We start from the raw sequence: 23,233 nt of genomic DNA on the forward strand, positions 1-23,233 counted from the left end.
ATTGATTTCAATACAGACACGGGATATTCTACAGGCTGTGCTTCTCAGGTTGCCACACAGTAGGAAAGGCTATCTTCTTTCCACTTAATTCCAAGCCCAAGGTTTTTTTTTCGGGGGGGGGGGTGTTTTAGGCAAACATCAGATGCCAAGTGGAAAAATGGAAGGATAATTGAGAAAGGGGTTTTACTGGAGGTGTCTTCATAATCAAAGAGTTGTTCCTTCTTCACTATTTCATTTTTCTTCTACACACACACGCACACTTGCACACTAGTACCATGCATTCAAATTTATCTGGAAGAAACACCATTCTTCACTTCTGTGGTCCCAGTCATGAAATCAGGTTGAAAATTTGGCTATGAAATGATGGGGTGGGGGGGAGAGAAATAGATTCTTCCAATCCTTTGATTATAAGAAAGACAGGGTCCAGCATCCAATACAGACATGCTATATATCTAAAGGTAAAGGGACCCCTGACCATTAGGTCCAGTCGTGACCGACTCTGGGGTTGCGGCACTCATCTTGCTTTATTGGCCGAGGGAGCCGGCGTACAGCTTCCGGGTCATGTGGCCAGCATGACTAAGCTGCTTCTGGCGAACCAGAGCAGCGCACGGAAACGCCGTTTACCTTCCCGCTGGAGTGGTACCTATTTATCTACTTGCACTGGCATGCTTTTGAACTGCTAGGTTGGCAGGAGCAGGGACCGAGCAACGGGAGCTCACTCCGTCGCGGGGATTCGAACCGCTGACCTTCCGATCGGCAAGCCCTAGGATCTGTGGTTTAACCCACAGCGCCACCCGCATCCCATATATCTAAAACCTTTAAATAAATTCACATTTTCAGACAGTAGTGGCAAGTGGCCACTGCAACTCTAACTATAATATGTTCAAAAACGCAAAAGAAAATTGCAGTAAAAACAAAGACAGATGTTCTAGATCTGGATAATATTTTTGCAGAAGATGGTTCTGCTGTCCCAGGACTATGACAGAAAAAGTCATCTTAGTTGTTACCTGTAATCTGACAGTGATAAATGCACTTGCAGTAAATTGTCACTACTAGATCTCAATATGCAGGAATGTTCAGATGGGAGAGAAAGCTGGCTTTCCCAAGATGCAAAGGGTTTTAAAGGTTAGCTTTCTGTTGGCGTTTGCCCAAGGTAGTTTGGAGAGTTTGGTTCTTGTCTGTGTGATAAGACATCACATCACATCTTAAGTATGCACCTTGAGGGAACTGCCCTTTAACATATCTAGGGTAAGTTTTCATCAAGTGTGCCAACTACTCCTTTCTCAATAGAGGGCAATTGCTTGGGATCACATCCAATCCAAATATGAGGAAAGCAAAACAGGTGCACTGTAGAATTTGCTCAGACCATTTCTCCATTTTTTTCTGGGTCTGTGAAGAATCTTACTTTCACAAGCATCAGCAAGTTTCCACAGTCCTGTCTGACCCACCAGTTACCCTGCCCATATTGGATGGAAGGCATTGCTTGAAATCTCAGAATTTTCTCTCAGTTAAATATATATGTCACCTTTGGCCAAGGCAGTTTATAATTTTAAAAACCTAAAACAAATACTTTATATAAAAAGGTAGAGTGCCACAGTCCTCTCAGGCCAACTGAGGACTGATGGTATGTGTGCTCCTTGACGGGGCTTCCTTGCTTCTGTCTTTCCGCAGGACCCACAGCTCTTGGCAGCCCTTGGGAAGGTGGGGAAACACCTGCCCCAACAGTACTCTCAGGCTGCTGATGTCTCTTTTGGGAGCTGATGGTATGCGTGCTCCTCAGCCTGGCCTCCCTCACTTCTGCCTTTCCTCAGGTCACAGAGAGCTGCAAGGCAGATGTGGGAGGAACTGCCCCAACAGTTCTCTCAGGCTGTTGATGGTTCCGTCAGGAGCTGGTGGTTTGTATGCTCTCTGGCCTGGTCTCCCTCATTTCTAACCTAGAAAAGCTATACTATGCCTTGGAAAGTAATGGAAGGGGGGTGAGACTCACTCTCTCCATTCACACATAACAATGAATATTGCCTGAAGAGTAAATTAGGAATAATTATGTGGTCTGGAAATTTGAAGAATGCACTGAGGGAACAGTAACAAAAAGCCAGACACTGCAAACAAAACGACCTATGTGCTGTGCACATTCACTTCTTATAAATGTGCAGAAGATAATCCCTATTGTTAACAGTGTAGTTCAAAGTGTCTGGCAAGTGGCACAGGGACAGCTTCTAGAATTAAGGGGGATTTTTGCCCGAGTATGAGGAGACAGGAAAGTGAGGCTTATTCCCTAACCCTACCCATTTCGACTCAGAAGTAAGTCCAACATGGCTTATGCCCAGTACTGCAGGTATAGGAATGCAGCCATAGTCTCTGTAGGGCTCACATGCAGAGCCCTGCCTCCTAGAGTATCATTTATTTATCCCCAAATTTGTAGGCCACTCTACATTCAGAGACACTTGAGTATGCAGAAATAAAGCAGAAAACAACATTGAAACATGAAAAGCCAACAAGAATGAAACACAACAGAAAGGAAATTATCTTGTGCTGTAGCTTGGAAAGGAAGTACATGTAGATATACGCAAGGGCAATACAAGTGAGTCAATTGATGCTGTAAGTGAGATACTTACCTTTGATGTCATTACACCAATATAAAAAAAGTTTGCAGAAACACAGTCTATGGCTAAACAAGAGCGAACCAACTCTGACTGACTTCTTTGCTACTTCAGTTTAGAATGAACAAATGAAAGGGAGGAGAGAATGCACTGTATTGTACATGCTAAAACCACAGTTGCTAGAGGTTTGCATAAAAAGAGGCTCAACATTCAGTGCGCCCTTTTTCTTTGCACAACATCTTCTGTGAGCAATTTTCTCAGAAGGAACAAAAGCTTCAATGTTTTCCGCCTGCTAATAGCCCATCAAAGTGCCCACAGGTCTTCCTTTTCATGCAGCACTGATGCACTCCAAGAAACATTTATGCAGGATTCCTGCAGCACGCCATAGTGGTTGCTTTTCATGGCTGCCAAATATACAGGGTCAGCCAGGAGGATTCAGGCTTTGGACTCACCTGAAATAAACCTGTCAGTCACAGGCTTCAGATGCAGTGAATATCTGACATACTTCAGTTGTCCCTGTGGATATGAGCGGCTCTTGAAAGGTCAGTAGTTCAAGCTGCAGCCCATGTTGGATCAACAGGAGTGGCAGTGGCACAGGACAAAAGCATACCTCAGTTCTAAGCACATTTAGTCCAGGGCATGTGCTTAGTAACCTGGTATTGCAGCCTTATGAGAGACCGTAATTCAAGGGAATCCATGATGTCCCTTCATCCCCCCCCCCCACTAATTTGTCTCAATAAATCTATCCTTCTGTTGGGACTAGGGATGGGGCACAGCACCAAGGCATCTCTGTGGCCCACTCAAAGATTCCAGGTGTGCTTCTGTGTCATCTCAAAGCTTGCAGAGTTATGAAGACAAATCCATGGAGGTTGAGACTATCAATCTAGCCATGGCGGCTGTGTTCTACCTCCATTGTTGGAGGAAATATACGTTTGAACCCAGTTTCTGGGAACTGAACATGGAGAGAGTGCTGCTGAGCTCAGGTTCTGCTTGTGGGCTTCTTGTGGGCATCAAATTGGTCACTGGTGGACTAGAGTGGTGTATTACATACAGGTACATTCAATCAGTCCAGGACAATTAAGAAAGAATTGTTATATTCCAATCCTCATTCACTGCCATCATTTTTAGGATGTTTCTTCAGGGAATCTATGTGGGCATATGCAACATTTTCTTCTGCATTTTTTGTGCCTGGCAAAAAAAATCCCTTTTTCCCAGCCTTTGACTAAGCAAACAATCTATGGCCTTTTAAACTACATGGTTGGGTGAGGGAGCATTGTATTGTGTATTATGATGTTTTGTATTTTTGTGTTTTTATATTATAAACCACCTTGTGATCCTTGGCTGAAGGGCAGTATAGAAATTTTGCGCGCGCGCGCACACACACACACACACACACACATTTTTGGATTGAAAGTTTAGAAAGAATTTCCCTATCCCCCCATCTACTGCATCTTTTTTATATATTCCTTATTTTCCCCAAACGTCGGCTTTATTTAATCATTTTTTCTTAAACAAGATCTCCCTTCAACCCAATAATAAACATTTATCTTATCATATCTTGTATTCTACCCTATAGTTCTATATCTACATACTTTACATTTCTTTAACTATATCCAGTTATTCTCACCTCATACTCTGTAGGATAACTCCATCCACACTCATTTTTGGTACAATCCACCTCCTTTCTTCTAAAGTGGTACATTCTCACACACACACACAAGTCAGTGTCCTGCAGTGCCTAAGATTAGATAATAGGTTGTTTGTAATTCTCAAGCTCCTTCCTTGAAAGTTGAGTCTGTTGTAAGATTCTTTGTCCCTGCAATATATTCAAATTAAAATTAAATTCTTGAAATTTCCACGATTATCTCTGTAACATCATTGTGCTAACATTTTCTTGAATTTTTCATCATTTATGTTTATTGCTATGGCTAATGAAAAATATTTTAAGAAACAAAACAAAACATCTATTAAGTTATGCTCCTGGTGGGATCCTTTGTCAGATTCCTCTTTTAAAAGGCTATCCTGTTTTTCACACCTTATTTTAAAGGCCTATTTGCACTCCTCTTGGCAGCTGCAACTTCTGCAAGACTCAAGTTCCAGACAGCTGGGACAACTTTATCCATCCTTTATCACACAGGTGCACTGACTAACTTGGCATGTACCTATGCCCAATTTGCCCAAACCCAAAGGTGGTATAGCCAGGATGCATGCATTTCCTATTCAAGCCCCCTGACCCTACATCAGAAGGGTATACATACGAACAACAGACCATAAAGATAAAAGTACCATACCTATAGAATCAAAATTACAAATTAATATAGAAAGTTGCCTTATGGCCAGTCAGAATATTTGTCTATTATTCTGTCTTTCTGGTAGTCAAGACTTTCACATAAACTGCTATTTGATCCATTAAACAGATGTCAGAGACTGACTCTGATGCCTTCCGCATGCAAATAATGTACACTGCCCTTCCCCCAAATGAAATTGAAAGCGCAAGGAGCAGGTGTGTCCATGTGCACACATTATTTGAGCTCTTATCACTAGGTGACTCAGCACTCTAAGACTTGTAGCTCTTTGTGATCTGACACCATATGAGATAAGGAACTCCTGTCTTTAATATCTGATCCATAATGGCTCGTTCATACGTGCAAAACGCAACTCAATAGTGCAACCATCTATTGATAAGTGACCGATAAGCTGAAAGAAACATAGAATCAGAGCAGTCACATGGTGCAGTTTTTCCTGGGTCATACCAATGCAGACTGAAAGGGGAGAAATAGTATGTTTGAATTCTCCTGATTTCCCATATTAAACGTATCTCCCTCTACATACAAAACAAATGTCAGGGAGAAAACTAGGCTAGAATTCTTTCTTGTGGCTCACTAGTTCCGTATGCACGTGCAATTTTTTTATATATAAAAGAAACACCGAAAGCTTGACTTACAGTGTAAAATGGGATATGCCTGGACAGCTGCAAAATGTCACTGCTTTGAGTATTTGTTCCCACTCAGGCTGACAAGATTCCATAGCTATTTGTCCTTGATTGCTTTGCCAGTGCATGTTCAATACTGTTACAATAAAGTAGCAGGGAACAGATCACATCAGAAAGGAGGTGCATACTTTGTGGTGTGCGACAAATGTCTTATCCACTTAAAATACATTAATATGGATGAAATCAAGATCCTCCCAGGAAACATAAACACTTTGCATAATCAGCTGTGTCCCTTTGTAAACTACCAGGTCAAGCATATATGATAGGACTTAATTATAATAACATTTCACCCCATTGTTCAAAAGCAGAAACTTACCAATAAGGCAGACCAGGGTTCTCTTTCCAAAAGTCATTTTGTACCTTCCCAGGATTGTGTCAGCCTTCATACTCAAATACCTGCATTTTTAATTTTTTACTTAGAAATGAGAGCTGTGAAAAAGGCATTTCAATCAAATAGATCCAAAGGTTGTCACAAGCCAGCCAGCCAGCCAGCCAGCCAGCCAGCCAGCAGGGTGAGTGCATCTGACTGTTTTTAGCCCCCGAGGGGAATTGGATGTTCCAAGACACAGGCGATAAGGACTGATAATCTCTTACTCCTTCTATTTAATTTGACTACATTTGTTTTCCCATTGCAAATCTGCCATGTGATGGACTGTCCAAGGAAGTTCAAGCTTGCTTGGAACTCATTTATGCCTGGATCCCACAATAAACAGAGCTTGCTTTATATGACATAATTTTGGGGCTATTTTTGTCACTCCTTTGAAGAAATATGTTGCTCGCATGATTTCCACCCAGGTCACTCAATGTCAGATCCTCTGGCTTGCACTCCTTGTAAAATGACTGCTTTCCCCTCCCCCTTCTCTCTCTCTCTCTCTCTCTCCCTCACCCATCTCAGTTCAGTGCTTGGACAGCTATGACAAGGGGTCTAGTGTTTGCATTCTATTCTGGTCACTGTGAGTTATGGTGATATCATATAAACTAAAGGGTTCCAAAATGCATGTCAAATTAAACCACTGACTAATCCTCATATTTTGCTCGTCTTTCTGCTCCCAGGCTAAAGGTCTGTGTGTCCACAAAATCCTAACACTCTAATCTGTAGGTGCTGATTTGATTTTCAGCTGAAACTTCCTACGAGGAGAAATCACCATACGTGGCTTGTTGGCCCTGGGGGAATAAGAGCTAAACTTGTCTAAGAGTGAAACAGCTCGAGCAAAAGCTGCAGCAAAGTTCAGCCCTCCTCCTTCCATTCGTGATGCACCAGCAGCCACAGAAGGTCTATTTAATCAGCTTAAAGAGAAAGAAAAGCCACGGGAGACATCTGAGCTGGCACAAATCGTCACCTGATGCTGGCCAAGCAAGTGCTCTCATCTCCTGTGGACCAACTCCTGTGCCGGAAACAGAGGTGAGAGAAATGTCTGGAGGATGTTACTGAATTCAGCTTTATGAATGAATGAATGCAGGAGACAATGTGTACTAACAGGATGCTAAACTGGAAAGGGATGTGAAGGGCTCTATTAAGTTGAAGGAGCAGAGCTGATGGTTGTTCTTCAAGTGCTTCCTTGTCCAGTTGAGTTTCACAGCTGCAGTGTCTTTCCTTCTTTTCATTGACAAAAAGGCTTTAGAGCATTTTGTTCTGCACAATGAGTTACTTTCTGTCCTACTGCAAAGGACATTGTGGTTCTGTGTTGTCTCAGTACCAAACCCTCCGCAGCGAAGGCTTGTTGTGTGACATTTTGTTGAAGGTGAAAGAAAACGAGTTCCCTGCTCACAAGTCTTTGCTGGCCTGCTCCAGTGATTACTTCAGGGCCATGTTCAAGAGTTATACCAAAGAATCAAAGGCTGCCATCATTCACCTGCAAGTCATCTCAGCCACTGGTTTGCAACACGTTCTGGATTTCATTTATACTTCTTGGTTGCCTTTGTCTTTTGCCAGCCTAGAAGACACTTTGGAAGCCGCTACCTACCTGCAAGTGTCTGAGGCAATTGTCTTGTGCAGCCAATATTTGGCTAACAATCTTACCATAGAGAACTGCTGCTTTTCTGCCAATGTTGCTGCAAGATTCTATCTTCCAGATGCTTTGTCAGCTGTAGAAAAATATCTCATTTTTAATTTCTGGAAACTCCTAGACCTTGATTTTGCAGAACTGCTAGAACTGAATTTCAGATCTTTGAAGGCAGTAGTTGAATGTTCAGATCTGCCTATGGTGAAAGAATCTAATTTGCTAGATCTATTGCTGAAGTGGCTGAAGTATGATAAATTGAGGCTGACACATACAACTAGCTTATTGGAACACATACGATATGGTCTTATCCCTGTGGAAAATCTGAGAAAAGTCTACACTCAATCAGAAGTCCCTCTAACAGCACCCATAAAATGCTTAATCATAAAAGCAATAAACTACCACTCATTCGTCTTTAGGCAACCTATCCTACAGGATAAGTACAGCACACTGAGAAACCAGAAGACGCGGATTATCCTGCTTGGAGGTATGATTCAACATGAAGGGCCCAGCAGGGATGTGGTGGCTTTTGACGTTTACAATCACAAATGGCAGATTTTAACACAGGTGCAGGATCGACTACAAAATCACTGTGTGTGTACAGTTGGAAACTTTCTGTATGTGCTAGGTGGAGAAATAGAAGATTTGCAAAGTGAAACGAAAAGTCCCACTTTAAGAGTGACAAACAAAGTCCATCGCTATGACCCCAGATTTAACAAGTGGATACAAATCAACGGCATGCTAGAAAAAAGATGCCACTTTTCTTGTTGTGTCCTAGAAAACACCATTATTGCAATTGGCGGTCAAGGTGAGGATGGATCATTACATTCATCTGTCGAAGCCTACAACATTAGCCGAGACACATGGACAAAAGTTCAAAATTTGCCATGCAAAATCCATGGTCATGCCGGCACTGTTTGCAAGAATAACATTTATATATCGGGTGGCAAATGCACAAATCAAAGTAACACAAGTAAGGATTTGTACTCTTTGAGTACACTAGAAGGGCAATGGAAAAAGCAAGCCCCCATGAGCATTGCCCGGTTTGGGCATCAGATGGCCACCATAAGAGATTGCATCTTTACGTTTTTAGGCCTTTATGAACCATTCTCTGAAATTGAAAAATACAATCCTGATCAAAATCAATGGACTCGTCTAAGGCCATTGGTCTATGATCGATTTAGTTATGGTTTGGCAGTAGTAGAGGAAACTGCCCTTCTCATTGGGGGGAAGAAGTGGCAAGATTCCCAGGAGATTCCAACTCAGGATGTGGTGGGCTATGATATAGACAATGACTGTTGGGAAGAAATATGCAAAGCTTCGTTGCCTTGGTATGGATTGCAGTGTGCTGTGCTAGAGCTTTCTGAATTACTAGATGCTAAAGACATTCAACAACAAAAGAGACTAACTGTTTAGGTAACAACTCACCATAAAATGATCTGCAAGGACAATTCCGTAACATCTCCAGAATGTCTAAATATTAAAAATGTTGTCCCATTCTATATTAAGAAATAATATTGTGAATCAGTAAATAGCCTTGAATTTTGTATTTCAAATCACAGAGTAAAACAGGCAAAGACTAAGAACTTGTTGCCAATAAGAGCTGTACATAAACAACTGTTTTGTTTTCAGTAATAACTGTGAATTAATACCTGATTTGCAGAACATAAAGTGAAGGTGTGAAGAAAGAGGCATACTGTAGTAAAAAAAAATAGAATGGATGAATCCATTTATATGCCTCTTTCTTCATACCTTCACTATATGTTTGAAGCAGGTATTCATTTGATACAGGAATTAGAGGCTGCATAATTGCATGATGTTATTGTATTGTCCACAGGATCCCAGTTCATTTTTTTAGTCGTGCCAAAGCTTCAGAATGGGGGAAAGCACTGCAAACTGCACAAAAAAGCAAACAAAACGTTGCACTCCTTAAATCTCTGTCGTGCTTCCCATTTTAATTGGTGAAATTTTGAAACAGTTGTTCTAAGCTAAGGGAAAGAGTTAGCAGCTGGTCTAACTATTATAAGGTTGAGTGGAACATGAAACAATTGTATCTTGCATTCGAGAAATAACACCTTGTACTCTGTGCCCTTTAGGACCATAAATGGGATGGAGATGTTTGTTTCTAGTTGCTGAGTGACTCTGTGCTTCAGCACACTTATAAAAGCTGCCCATGGGTATATTGTGCACGATGCATTTCTGTTTGAAGAGGTAAAGGAATTTTCTGCTTTGACTTCAAAAAGGCATTAGCAGCCTCTTTCTGCATTACTGCCAGGGTAGGATGGAGTTTAGTAGTTTTAAGCCATGCCTCATTCACAGACTTGCAGATATGGTATTTGATTTCAGAGTGTGAAATCTGACTGTAACTTAACTTTATAATTTTAAATATTCGCTTTCAAACACAATCTATTTTATAGCATATCCCTTTAGTCTGAAAGCACTGAAGATGCACAGAAGCACTTCTCAGTCTAATGTACAAAGAAGGCAGCACAATGAAAAAAACAATAGCACTCTTTCATGCCAGTCTTACAAGATGAGGCTGAATTTTATGCTTGGAACGAAGTCACAAACACTGTCTACAGCAGGATAACATGCAGGCAGAATTACTGTTGCATAGCAACAGGATGCAGTTGTATAAGATGCCCTATAGGCCAATCCTAAGAATTTGTTGGCATGGTCTCACTCTGTGCCAGTGTTACACAGCCAACTGGGTCAAGGAGGGGCACTCATTCTAAAGTTTCTGGGGATCCTCAATTTCCCATAAACCCACCAGTTCCTTGTATAAATTTAAAAGACTCCTAGCTGTACTGCATTTGTAATCATTTTCTTCCACAGAGAAGCTTCAGTGTAGGAAGAAACATGTAGCTCATGAATATATTTTTTTAACTTCAGGAAAATAGTACAGACATTTTTAAAAATTCCAGGAATGTCTAATGTTATTTGTTGCAATGCATATTCTTTTTTCTATTTTAAGTTTTAGGTTCTTGGTTTGTGTTCATTATGCTGTATTTGACTGTGCTTTTATTGCATTTTATGCTGTGATCCATGCTGTGGATACTGTGAGACAGTGTGGCAGGATAATTCAATCAATAAAATAAGAGCAACAGTGTCAGACGATCACACACGTGTGAATTTTATTCTGTGTGTGAAAGAAGCTATGATTGATCACACCTTTTCAGATTGTTTACTGGAAAGCCTTGAGTAGCCCCAGCTTCACAGCTGTACATTGAACTACCGGTAAATACAAACATTAGCATATGTATCTACTAGATACAACCTTCGTACTTTATCAATGAAGGAATGACTTTATGTGTAGGAGAAACAAGTGAGGTAAAGGTCTACACTGATCTTTCACCTTTCTACCCTGCAATTTACAACATAAAGCTGTAATCCACAACCTACAAGAATCTTATGAAGCTACAGATTAAAGAATTAGGAACACAAGGAGATGGTTTAGAGCAGAGGTTGTCAACCTGGTCCCTACCGCCCACTAGTGGGCGTTTCAGGATTCTAGGTGGGCAGTAGGGGGTTATACAGCACAAGCTGAATCCTCCTTCCATCGAGCACTGGTGGGGGGTAAGGAAATTTTACCAACCAGAAAGATGCATTAGTGTTAAAAGGTATAAAAAGGTTGACTACCCCTGGTTTAGAGTCAGACTGTTGCTCTATCTAGTCCAGGGTCAGCTGCAAGCAGATCTCCAGGGTTTGAGATAGGGGACATCCTCAACACTACCCAGAGATGCTAGGGATTGAACCTGGCACCTTTCAGATGCAAAGCATGTGCTTTACCACTGAGCTATGGTCACTTCCTATTTCTATGCAGGATACTATGCAATTCTGGTATGATGCAGGAGTCCTTATTAAACTATTAAGTGATTCTGTTGCAGGTTGATTTTGACCATAAGGCTATGGTTATGTCTAGAAATATCACTTGATGTACATTGTAAATTCATAAAATGCAGCAGAAGTCAAAAATCAACATTAGGAACAATTAACACTATCGTTGTTCAAGCATTTTTATGTGAGAAATATACAAAATATCACAAGTTATAACAAACAAATCATGCAGTCAAATAATTTGTTTATACAAAGAGATTCTTATAGATGATATAAATAGTTGACTGGACCTGTAAATTCATACAAATATTAATGCATGAATTGCCATTCAGTCTTAATTGAATACAGATTTACGTAAAATTAGCTGTAAAAAGGCCACTCTCCTGTACAGTTGTGCAAAGTTTGCAAGACGCTTGGAATCCAAAATGCAGCTGAAAAGAAACAAGCAATCCTTTGATCCTTCTTTTAGTCCCAAGAGCAGAAAATAATTGTGCTCTTAAATGTTTATAAGTACATTCACTGCATTGAACAGACTATAGCTGGAAGCTAGCTGAGAGAGTACAATTCATAAGAAAGAAAGGTTTTAAAAGATGTATCCCATTTGGGGGTTTATCAGCTCATCTCTCAACTGCTCCCATCTGCAGAAAAGCATTAAGAAGCCACAAGGACTTTTTCTTTTGTCATGCTCAGTCTTGGCAAAAATTAAGGTGCTGATAGATAGAGGGCATCTCTAGCCAGGCACAGATGGGTTTAATCATTAATGCTGCAACTTCTGTAGTATTTTTGCTTATTGGGAAGCTGGCTGTATGGGGCATCTCCAGACCAATTTTGTGGCAAGCATGCAGAGTGCAGCCAACCCCCTGCAATATAAGGGTCTCATGATACGAAGGTACCTAACATTCTTCTGGAGGTGTGAGGAGTGAACTTCGCTTCCTAGCATCTCCCAAACATCATCAGCACAAAACAAAGATTTTTGCTAATGTCATTCAAGGGCGAGTCTGACTGAGGGTGAACAGGCAATATGTAGATCTCATGCATTACCTTCCTCAGATGGTTAAGCTATGCTGGGGAAACTTCACCCATCCCTTTCCCAACACTGGAGTGTCCAGTGCTGCTACTGCTGCCTTGGAAACTACAAGTGGTCACTGTAAGCAGCACCCTCTCCCTCACTACCTCCCCTGGTATTCCAAGGAGAGGGAAACCTACCTCCTGTTACCAAGAGTTTAGATCAGTTCCTGCTGCAGACCTTCATCTGCCCACCCTTGCTCACATATGCTCCGAGAGAGAATACAAAACGAACTGAACTAGACAAGCAGCTTGTCAATTTCATCTCCTTCCTCCCTCAAAAACACACCAGAAGGTATATGCATTCTAGTGCTTGCTCAAGGATGCAGACTATAGGTGTGTATGCATTTATATTGAACGTGGAAATTGATAATGCTACCACCCCCTTCATCTGTGCACTCCAAAAGAAAAAGATAAAATGGAAAAGGCCTGTGTCTATTTAACCCCAATTTCCCTAGCTAAATTTGCTACCTTTTCAACTCCAGGAGCTCCATAGCAAAGGATGGTATTCCCCCCCCCCCCCCCCGTAATGGTGAAGACAGAAGGGTGGGATAACATACGATCGCCATGCACATCACAAGCTACACCTCCACATCGCAAGGGCACTAAGTTGTTTCACATCTGGAAAGGCCTGCACTGGACCTCTTGCACTGGAAACTCAAAGATTACCTGCAAATCAGACAATGGGATGACAATGGAAAATAAATAGGAGTGCAATAGTTTGGGAGAAACATTGTATGGATTCTGAGGAACGCACGAATGAGAAGAAATGTTAAAGTGCCACTGGTTACAGTCATGCCACTTGTGCTAGCATAATAATCAGTTTCACATGGCATGCAAGTAATTCTGTATTAATATGGATCTTGTTTTGGATAGAGGAATATCCCATTGAGCCTTCTTTCTGCTCAAAGCCTATTTATAATGATTTCTGGGAATTTTGTATATAATGCTAAGCCACAGTTTATTGCTGTGCGGAGAAGCTTCAACGAGCGTGATGTCAGGCATATGTATTCCACCTCCCCCACCTCCTCTTGATGGAAAGATGACTTCTGGCAAGCATAGTTTCATTTTTAATGAATCTAGGCTTATAGTTATGTTGAAACCAGGGATCCTAGTTTAAAACAAACCCTGGCTTCATAATGCATAGTTTGTAGCTGAACTATTAGGAAACTGGCCAGTTTGTTTTAAATCAGGATATATGGTTTGAACATGACTTTAATCCAAGATTCTTTAAAAGTGGAAGTAAACTAGTCAGAAGTCCTCCTCTGGCTTACAGGAGAAGAAGAAGGGATGGAGGCATGTATGAGCCTAACTCTTTGCTCAAGCTCATGGGGCCTTTTCATGGAGCACCACGGCATGTTTTTGTGTTATGTGGGAAAGCAGCCTATTAAGGAAACTGAGAACCACATTAATTGTGTATGGAAATTTATGTATTTTGATAATGTGCTGAACCCACCCACCTATGCCCCCTTCCTATTTACCAGAGTTTTCAGAACGTCTCCTGTTTAAAGCAGGAATTTACGTGAGCTGGCAGATTTGAAACATTTTAAAGTTTGACTTAAACAAAAAAATCACTGAATGGAAACTTTTGGCTAACAGTACAATATTTTTTTTCTGCAAAAGAGTCAGAAGAGGCCAACATAGGGCAATAATATTGTCCAGTCAGGTCTCTGCCATAACTGAAACAAAGAGAGCCCTTTATCCTCAAATTAAATCTGTGCTATAGATTGTCTGTTAACCATCTCTCAAAAGACTGGAAAAACGAAACTTTGACTGTTTAATATATAATCTAAGCTTATGAAAGTCCAGTTTACCCCTCTTATTCCCTGACCGTTTTTTAAAACGCAATCCTAATCACAGCATTATACTTTTTTTTCATTTTTTAAAATATCTAAAATATTCCACCAAATATAAAAGTTTAATTCCCACACTGGCCAAAACAAAGGCTGTATTTTGAAAGTGTAACTCATTACAACAGTTAAGATACTATTAAAATAGGAAACATATTTGACAATCAGTAATAAAACACTGTTCTTGTGCCATCTTTTCACTTGATAAATCAATGTAATCCTCCAAAATATATACTCATTAAAATATATATATTTTAATCCTTAAAGACAATGGTCACGATCCAAGGAAAGCAACATGCATGTGTTTCTCTTCGGTTTAAAAGTAGTTTAGACTCTTCAGCACCAATATCAAACAAAATGTGCAGGATTCTGTCCCACAAGTGCATATTCCTTCTTTGGATCGTAGCCAGTGTTTGTAAACATAAACATAAACTGAGCATCAGCAGCGTAAAAAGTATGTAAGTATTTATTCGCACAATGACAATGGAATTTTTACTTTACTCATATCATAAACAATAAAATAGATCTCCTGTAAGTCGATATAAAAGCTACTCAGTGTACTTGATAAAGGTCTGAAGTGCCACAAAAAGGCAAAACCATTTTCTTTTATACATGTGTTTCAATATAGGAATGTGTGTGCGCTAAAGAGTCTAGAAGAGCATCAACTTCATCAGAGTCATTTACAAGGTCCTCTGAAGGGTTGTTCTGAGAACTATCCAGAAACAGGTCAAGGTACATTTGTTTCCAGTCTTGAAAGTCTTTAGATGTCAAATCTGGATTATCCAGAATTTTATCTATGATGGCTACTTCTTCTTCTCTGGCCTAGAAGAAAACAAAAAGATCTGTTCAGAATGAGGAACAAAGCACCCTTCGTCTTGTGCCGTTAGCTTTTGTACTTTGTACTTTGAGATGCCATTTTCAGATAAAAACCCCAATAGCTTCATTTTAAGACCAGTGGGTAGCTCCCTAAAAATATCTGAAAACCACTTTGTTTGGTGTTTTGACTAATTTGAATGTTTGCTCTGAATTAGTGATGGTTTGAGATTTTGGAACTTCCCCAAGAAACTTTCCTAAAGTGGTGTATGTAGCTGTGATGGAAACAAGCCAAGAACAAAGCGGAGGAAAGCGGGGGGCGGGGAGCGGGGGGGATACAGAAAATGACAAGCAACAGAACATAAAGAGGATCTCTGCCATATCAACAGAAAGATGCTAAGGAACATAATGGATTTCTTTCTGGTGTCTGAGGAATCAATTTATCATTACACTATTTACTATGTATTGGCAAAAAGGGAATTCTCAGAGCATGGTACCTGGATACATAAAAAATTCTGTACTCCTATGAGAATCTTGAAAGCTGGACAAAATTATTTCATATTCTGAAGTACACAAAGCAATATGATAGTATCTAAATATCTGTGACATCACCAGGCTTATGGATAATGTCTTCATTTACCACAGAATGGACCAGAAGCAGATTAACTCTTCATTCAAATGGGAACTGAGGTAAACGTGTTTGTTGTTGTTGAGAAACAAATGTTTTCTTTCTTTTTTCAGACCTCTTTTGTGTACAGCATTTCCCAGTGTCCATCTGTTTTTAAATATGTGCAATATATCCCTTGAGTTCTATGCAGGATACTTATCCTTTTGTGAAATTTGATGACCCCCTAATTAACTCACCTTTAAAGTGCTTTTCAGAATTCGCAACTGGTGCAATTTTTCATTGACTACCGGATCACTGCATCTTTTAATAAAATACCTCTTGTACTCCATTTTTGTAGAAATTTGCTGGTCTCCTAAAGGTGACAAGCTAGCTAGTTCCAAGGACCGATACAAATCTTGCAGGGAATCTGCAGGCTTTTCTTCTATGGTTTCAGCTGTAAGACACAGAGAAAATTAACTGCATAGTTTGAAAAAAAATCAATCTAAATCAGTTTCTTTTTAAATTCCATGACAAGGTTTAAGAAGTTTAACTATTCAAATGTGGCAAAAATTTACTGAAATTATTTCCTTACAGAAAAGGCATGAAATGTGTAGACTGAGCAATCCTTGAGCAATCCTTATGCATGCATACATGTATTTTGCAACATGCAGATATTTATATATGTGTATGCATATATCTCCCCCATACATATATTTCTATACATATACATATATAATGTGGAAAGTCATGGTAAGTTACAAATTCCCAGCACAGGTACATATAAAAAGATAATCATGTGACAATCAATATACAGCTTCCGAATTAATTTGTCACATTAAGATCAAATTTAAAGTCAATCACCTATATCGTGCAAAAACTGTATAAAGTCAGGTGATGAGAACTGTATTGTGCACTTCCAAGGGCACACCCATTGCCCTGTTACATGTTGAAATGGGAGTGTTGTTTGCTGAAATGTATCTATATTTATTTTATAATTGGCTCACAATTCAAACCATGAGGGAAGAGTGGTTGTCTAAAGAATCCTTCCATTGTGCTTGGCAAAAAGATCTAATAGAAGAGGACTAACCTATCAAGTCTGCATTCCTAAAAACTCTTACTTAGGGGAAAGTTCCACCAAACTCAGTTTACCTCCAAGTAAACACACATAGGATTACACTGCAGAACTTTCATCCTGTACTCTTTGAGGGCACCAGGCTTCAATGAGCACACAGAGTTCCTGCCACAAAAATCTTTTAAATTGAAATATATGAGCCACTGGAGCTCCGTATACATATCAGTTCACACACACTGGTGCGGGAAGAGTGTCTTCTCCAAACAGAAAATGCTCCAATAAAATATCTAAGTCAATAATTGCTTTCTAGTCTGCACAAATACAATACAGTTGTTTTTTTTAAAAAATGTACAAATTACTGAAATCAGGCAGGCAAATATGTCTTTCTGCTTTGATTTAACAGGATTCATAACCAAATGCCTCAAAAACATACCACCACAACAATTCAATGTGTCTAGAGAGTTACAGTTAATGGCATCTCACAGCTTGCCATCATATATATGCCGTGGCTACATCTTTATAATTTAGGAGTGTTTCCCTAAAAATGCAATGGAAACTAAATTGGTTTGCAGTCAAAATTTTGATGTAGAAAAGTGCCTAACGATGTGAGCTGAGAAGTTCCTGATTCAAATCATAACCATGAACTCCTATGATGGCCCTAGCTAAGCTACTATTTTCTTAGCTTCAAACCTTCAGGTGCAATATGGGGATATTAATACTGGCCTACCTTTCAGAGATCTTGTATGAATCACTGAGACAATGTATGTGAATGCAATATATAAATGTTAAATTATCCTAATCTTCTATGTCAGGGTTGGTTTCTTTTTTAGCCAAGATCTAGACAAGGTCTTTATAAATTTGGGTAACTGCAGATTGTCAATATTTTGTGGGAAGGACTGAAGTACAAAGTGAGATATATAAGTTTGCGCAGCTGAAGTAGATTAGAGCACTTTTCCCCCTGCAGCAACCCATCCACACTTAAAAAATAACAGACTTTTTGCAGTTAGGAAAGTGACAGAGAAATGCATTGAAAAGTATGGAATGTACAACTGATCAATGAAAAGACATATAAACACCCCACAGGCAAATGAAGATGAATATATTTTCATATAATCTCCCCACAAACAAATCAGAAGAAATGCTCAAGAATAACTGGACACAGTCTAACCAACCATCTGTGCTTTGCACAAGCAAATCAGGATTCATAAACAAGATGGTCTGGAGGAGCTCTTTGCTTGTGCATCTAATTCTGGATCCAACTGAAAGTGTTCGTGACATATTGTGGATGTGATTGACAGAGATACTGATCACAAAAGACTGAAGGGGTGGGGAAGGATTAGCATAAAATTAGCCCTACATGTTTTATCTTTCTTCTAGCTTTGTTAGTGTTTTCCATCCTCAGATATTGCTATCTCCAGCCTGATCGATGGAATGATCAGAGGAGTGTTACTCTGTTATTTATATTATTTACAGACACCACAGAAGAACACAGTATGGACCACTGATGACACCAGCTGCAGCAAGTGGATTGTGCCTTCTTTAACACCTCTTTTCATATAGCCTGTTTATGTTGTCCCATTTGATCCACAGAAAAACTGAGGCTGCCCCACATGTAAAGCTTGGCTCCATTGCTAGAGTTTTGTTTATTAGTCATGTGTGAACATGACAAGAATTAAACCCAGGAACTGCAATGCAAGTTTTAACTTTTGGCCAAAGTCTTCAGAATTTTGCATTAAGCGTTTGTAAAACCTGTCATGTGGAAAATAAGAAATTGTTGTAAACTTGAGAAAGAAAAAGAAATAACTTGTTTTAGATAGGAAATGCTCTGAGATACAACCCTAACTCTCTTTCATAGCAGTTTTTTTAAATCCTTCCGCAATAGTTGTATTGCAAATGATAGCAAGGATGGCATAATATGAAAATAAAATAAGTTAAGTTGCAAGAAAGGAGATTCCGACTAAACATTCGGAAAAACTTTCTGACAGTAAGAGCTGTTCAGCAGTACAACAGACTCCCACGAGATGTGGTGGACTCTCCTTCCTTGGAGGTTTTTAAACAGAGGTTGGATGGCCATCTGTCATGGATGCTGTAGCTAAGATGATCCTTGGGGTCCCTTCCAACTCTAAGAGTCTATGATTCCACTTATTCTGTTAAAGGTAAAGGTAAAGGTAAAGGGACCCCTGACCATTAGGTCCTGTCGTGGCCGACTCTGGGGTTGCGGCGCTCATCTCGCTTTATTGGCCGAGGGAGTCGGCGTACAGTTTCTGGGTCATGTGGCCAGCATGACTAAGCCACTTTTGGCAAACCAGAGCAGCGCACGGAAATGCCGTTTACCTTCCCGCCGGAATGATACCTATTTATCTACTTGCACTTTGACATGCTTTCGAACTGCTAGGTTGGCAGGAGCAGGGACCGAGCAACGGGAGCTCACCCCGTCACGGGGATTCGAACCACCAACCTTCTGATCGGCAAGTCCTAGGCTCTGTGGTTTAACCCACAGTGCCACCCGTGTCCCTTACTTATTCTGTTACTTATGTGTTAATATACATTCCCAGCTGATTGAGCTAAATGGGAATATTACTAAACACAAATGCCAAATACCAGGGGTCAGAACCGAAGGTAGCTTATGTATTTTTATTAACTCAAGAGGGCTGACTCCTGAGTTACGGACTTTAACACATTTATGCTACAATTTTAATTTAGCCTTTTCCTTATCAGTTAACTCGCCCTTTCTTTGTGTTTCATATTGTATATCTTCTACTTTCTCTTTTTATCAGAATCCCCAAGGTCCCCTTCATGTTAACCATCCTTTTTTTTTTTGTACACCACAGCACAAACTCCCTCTTATCTCTCTGCACTCCATAGCACATGTCGTCTATCACATCATAGTTGCCTCTTCTGTCCTTCCAAAACTGACAGGATTCTCTGCACCCCATGTTGCTCACTTATTTTTTTCTGTGCCCTGTCATACTTTCTCACTTGCCTCTGCTCCACCACAGGGTTCTTTATACATGCTAATTCTGGCCAACTCATCTTCAGAGTGCAATGCCAGCCAGCTTTAATGCCTGGGGAACGGAACAGAGTGAAAACTCCCGAAGACACACAGTCCCCCAAGCTGCCGCAGATTGGCTGAATTAAAAAACGGATCAGGCGGGAATCTGTGATGCTCCATGACAGCTGGGGGGAGTGGCCAACAGCCAGGCAGCAATGACAAGGCTCCAAAGGGCATCTGAGCACCTGTGATGGGTCCCAATAGCTGGCCACTCTTGGACCAGGTAAATGGCCATTGCCGAACTCCTTTTCTCTTTCCCCAACTATCCCTCATATCCTTATGTCTCACTTGACCCCTCTCCACCTTCAGTGATTGGGGTCTTAGGAACTGCAATTATAATCAATCATCTCTAGAAAAATTACCAGCCCCCAACCCCCTGACCTTTAGTTCTTTTCCCACTTACAAGGATGCTAGAATCATTGCTAAGTGGAAATCAGTGTCCAATGGGCTTGTTCCATCCCAACATGTCTTAAAACTGGAACTTTCACAATACAGTTTGGGCCTTGAATTTAAGTTTCTTGAACAATTTTGAATTAAATAATAAAGAATATATCATATTCTCCAATTTCAGGAAGAAAAGATGAAAGATGCAATGAATAATATTTGCTTATCAGATTGTAAGTTATTGCATTTCAGAACAACCGTCCCTTAAGCTACCTTAATTGAGATTATGTCATGTGCAATTGGTTGAAGGGTTTGAGCTAAGACCTGGTTAACAACCATTTTAAAGCATCATTAAAGGCTTTCAGTATGGAAAGGCACAGTCTGATTGACACTACACTGAGCCTTCATCATTTCAAAGGAAAGAAACAACTAAGCAAGCTTCTTACCTGAAGGTCATAAGAGGTAGCTATTGACAGAAAGTACAAAGAAAAGAGAAAAATAATAAAAATAAAATCAACAGAAAATTAGCAGAAAACAAATATGCTTCAAAATAATGTATGTGCAATGGCAAACATTAATAAACCTACCCTAACTCATTTGGTTTAAGCACTATACAACAAATAGATCAGCTTGTTTATTTCATGTATTTTTCGGTGGTGGACAAAGCAGTTACAGTTGTAGGGAAAAGAACTCAAGTAATTTTAAAAAAATCACTACCACATTTCGATGGCAGATTAGTTTTTAGTTTTCATTATTTCAGGGATCAGGTAATACAATACTACTCTGATACTTAATTCTGATAGAATCAGAACCACGGCAAGCAATTAATAGGTTGGGGCTTTGTTTCGTTTTTTGTTTCACCTTATGGGAAATCAGTTTTGAAGGGGATAATCCTTTTCTTATGGAAAAGCCTACAACAAGTGACACATAATTATTGTTCTTTTAGCAAAATATCTGTGGTGTGAAATGTGGTTATCATATATGAGCCTGTACTAAAGGTTAAATGACAAATGGTGGAGGTGGCTGGTCTTAGTTACATTAGTCAAGTCAAATTTGAGTAACACCTGTCTGCCAAGGTTTTTAGGACAAGTATTCAACTATGAATACAGTACAGGTATGCTCAGCACACACTCTTTACTCATATCACAAATGTAATATATATACCATATTTGATCGTAATGTTTTGTTCTGTAATCACAGAAAGCTTGTGTTCACAGAACGGGCCTTTTCAACGTGAGAGCAATTCTCTTTCTGTGAACAAAATCTCCTGTTCATGGATCAGAAGTGATCCACAGCAATAGTTGTATCACCATGGCAACTACAGTACATAGATTTAACCATGAAAGCCCCCTGTAAGGAGGCCAACAAATGTGCACTCCTAATCTATGTACTTTTACACTGACTAGCCCAATAGTGCAATATCTTTGCGAACTCTATAGAGGCCTTAAATTACTAAGCACCACACAGTTCTCCTCCAAGTGCCAACACAGGCCCAGTTATGCTTCCAGGACTACCACCATGGTAGTTAGGTTTCTTACTTTATGGCAGATAGATGTCCCATCTGAAAGCAATCAATGCAGCACGATGCTCTTCCATGTAGTTTTGAATTATGCATCTGTTTTTAGAGGCAGGGCATACTTTTACTGAGGGCAATAGCTACTGCTAACCAACCAATTTCATTGCTTTACAATGAAACCAAATGTGCCGCATGCTGCTTTGCATCAATGAGTTTAGTGGGTTATTTCCACAGGAATGAATAACTTGAGTGATATGCTGGATATATTGTGTGTATAGCCCTTCCTGTTGCTTTTCATAGTGAGGTATAACCCTTGCGAAAAAAATCCTCAGCATACTTATAACTTGAGTTTGTAACATCAGAAATGGTATGAGAAAGCAATAAAGAAATATGCCCATTCTGAATCATTCGGTGAATGTCCAGGTTCATCACAAGAAAAGGCCTTAAGAAAAAAAAAGGCAAAGCAGAACCACTGAAATATCTGTGTCCAAGGAAGAAAGTAGAAAGCAATTCACCTCTTTTTTCCTTTGTTAAAAAACCCCTGTTTGCATTAAGAAAAAAGTAACTGGAATTTTACAAACTTTATTTTTAGTAGTACAGAGAAGCTTTACAAAGATATGTGCAATTAATGTCTTGGACAGCTAACTGCTGTCATGAATATCCCTGCAAAATGGAAATGGTCATTCAATACACTATTTTGGGACAGAAACGTCCATGCTGAAATTTGAATGCACAATAGTGCCAGAGTATCAGCTCCTTTCAGCCTTAGGCGAAGTGTTACATATGAGCCATCACTGAAAACTGATAATGGAAGATACTTTAAATTCTAATCTCAGCTTTTAGCTCCCTGATTCATTTCTAAAACATTTCATTTCTGTCTAATTACAGAATTTAATGATAAACTGTAAAGGTTTCAAGCCAATCCAGCTAGGCTTGAGTGATAAATCTTCTGGCTTGCAAATCTTTATGCACTAAGAAGTAGTTTATTAACCCTAAAAAATAGACCCTCTATAAAAAACTGAAGGCTGCTTTTGCTGAGCATCAAAACAGCAGTGAATTACAGTAAATTTCTTAGAACATATGATTAATTAAAAAAACGCAGGGAGATTGTATCTTTAGTCAACCGACACAACAGCCCATAAACAGCTAAATCCAGTCAAAGTTAAGCACTTCAAATCCCATTGATTTCAATGGTATTTAGGCCTGCACTTAACTCCTGTATGTAATCAGCAGGACTAAAGTGATTATATTTGAATGAAGTGTGTCCAAAGATTATTGTTTTACTTTCTAAACATCAGCTAATAATCAACATATTTTGATAAAACAAGAACATTAGATCTGCGCTCATAAAAATAGTGGAAGCTGAATTTATAGTCAAATCTTGACAGACCTATGCCAGGTCAAATAACCTTGTTTAAAAATTACATGCATTTTCTACTGGTCTG

The 23,233-nt window shown here is 39.7% G+C and overlaps 2 protein-coding genes across 2 annotated transcripts in view; one reads left to right on the plus strand and one right to left on the minus strand.

The window, feature by feature from the left end:
- Positions 1-23,233, minus strand: part of CNKSR2 (connector enhancer of kinase suppressor of Ras 2) — a 183,044-nt gene that overhangs the window by 38,541 nt on the left and 121,270 nt on the right. Inside the window, exons 21-24 of the mRNA XM_081001590.1 lie at positions 16,022-16,218; positions 9,021-15,166; positions 5,545-5,668; positions 4,228-4,416 (exon numbers count right to left, since the gene is read on the minus strand). Coding sequence (XP_080857716.1) covers positions 14,951-15,166; positions 16,022-16,218 — 413 coding nt within the window. The 3' untranslated portion in view covers positions 4,228-4,416; positions 5,545-5,668; positions 9,021-14,950. The remainder of the gene's footprint in view (positions 1-4,227; positions 4,417-5,544; positions 5,669-9,020; positions 15,167-16,021; positions 16,219-23,233) is intronic.
- Positions 5,914-10,706, plus strand: KLHL34 (kelch like family member 34). Its single transcript, XM_081001648.1, has 2 exons — positions 5,914-6,104; positions 6,711-10,706. Exon 2 carries the CDS (start codon positions 7,233-7,235, stop codon positions 9,006-9,008), a length of 1,776 nt encoding a protein of 591 aa, XP_080857774.1. The 5' UTR covers positions 5,914-6,104; positions 6,711-7,232; the 3' UTR covers positions 9,009-10,706.

This window comes from Podarcis pityusensis (genome assembly GCF_964106645.2).
Source record: "Podarcis pityusensis genome assembly, chromosome: 4".
In the NCBI taxonomy this organism is placed as follows: domain Eukaryota; kingdom Metazoa; phylum Chordata; class Lepidosauria; order Squamata; family Lacertidae; genus Podarcis; species Podarcis pityusensis.

Coding starts and splice junctions, on each gene's coding strand:
- KLHL34 (XM_081001648.1), top strand. CDS start 7,233: ATGAGTTACTTTCTGTCCTACTGCAAAGGACATTGTGGTTCTGTGTTG.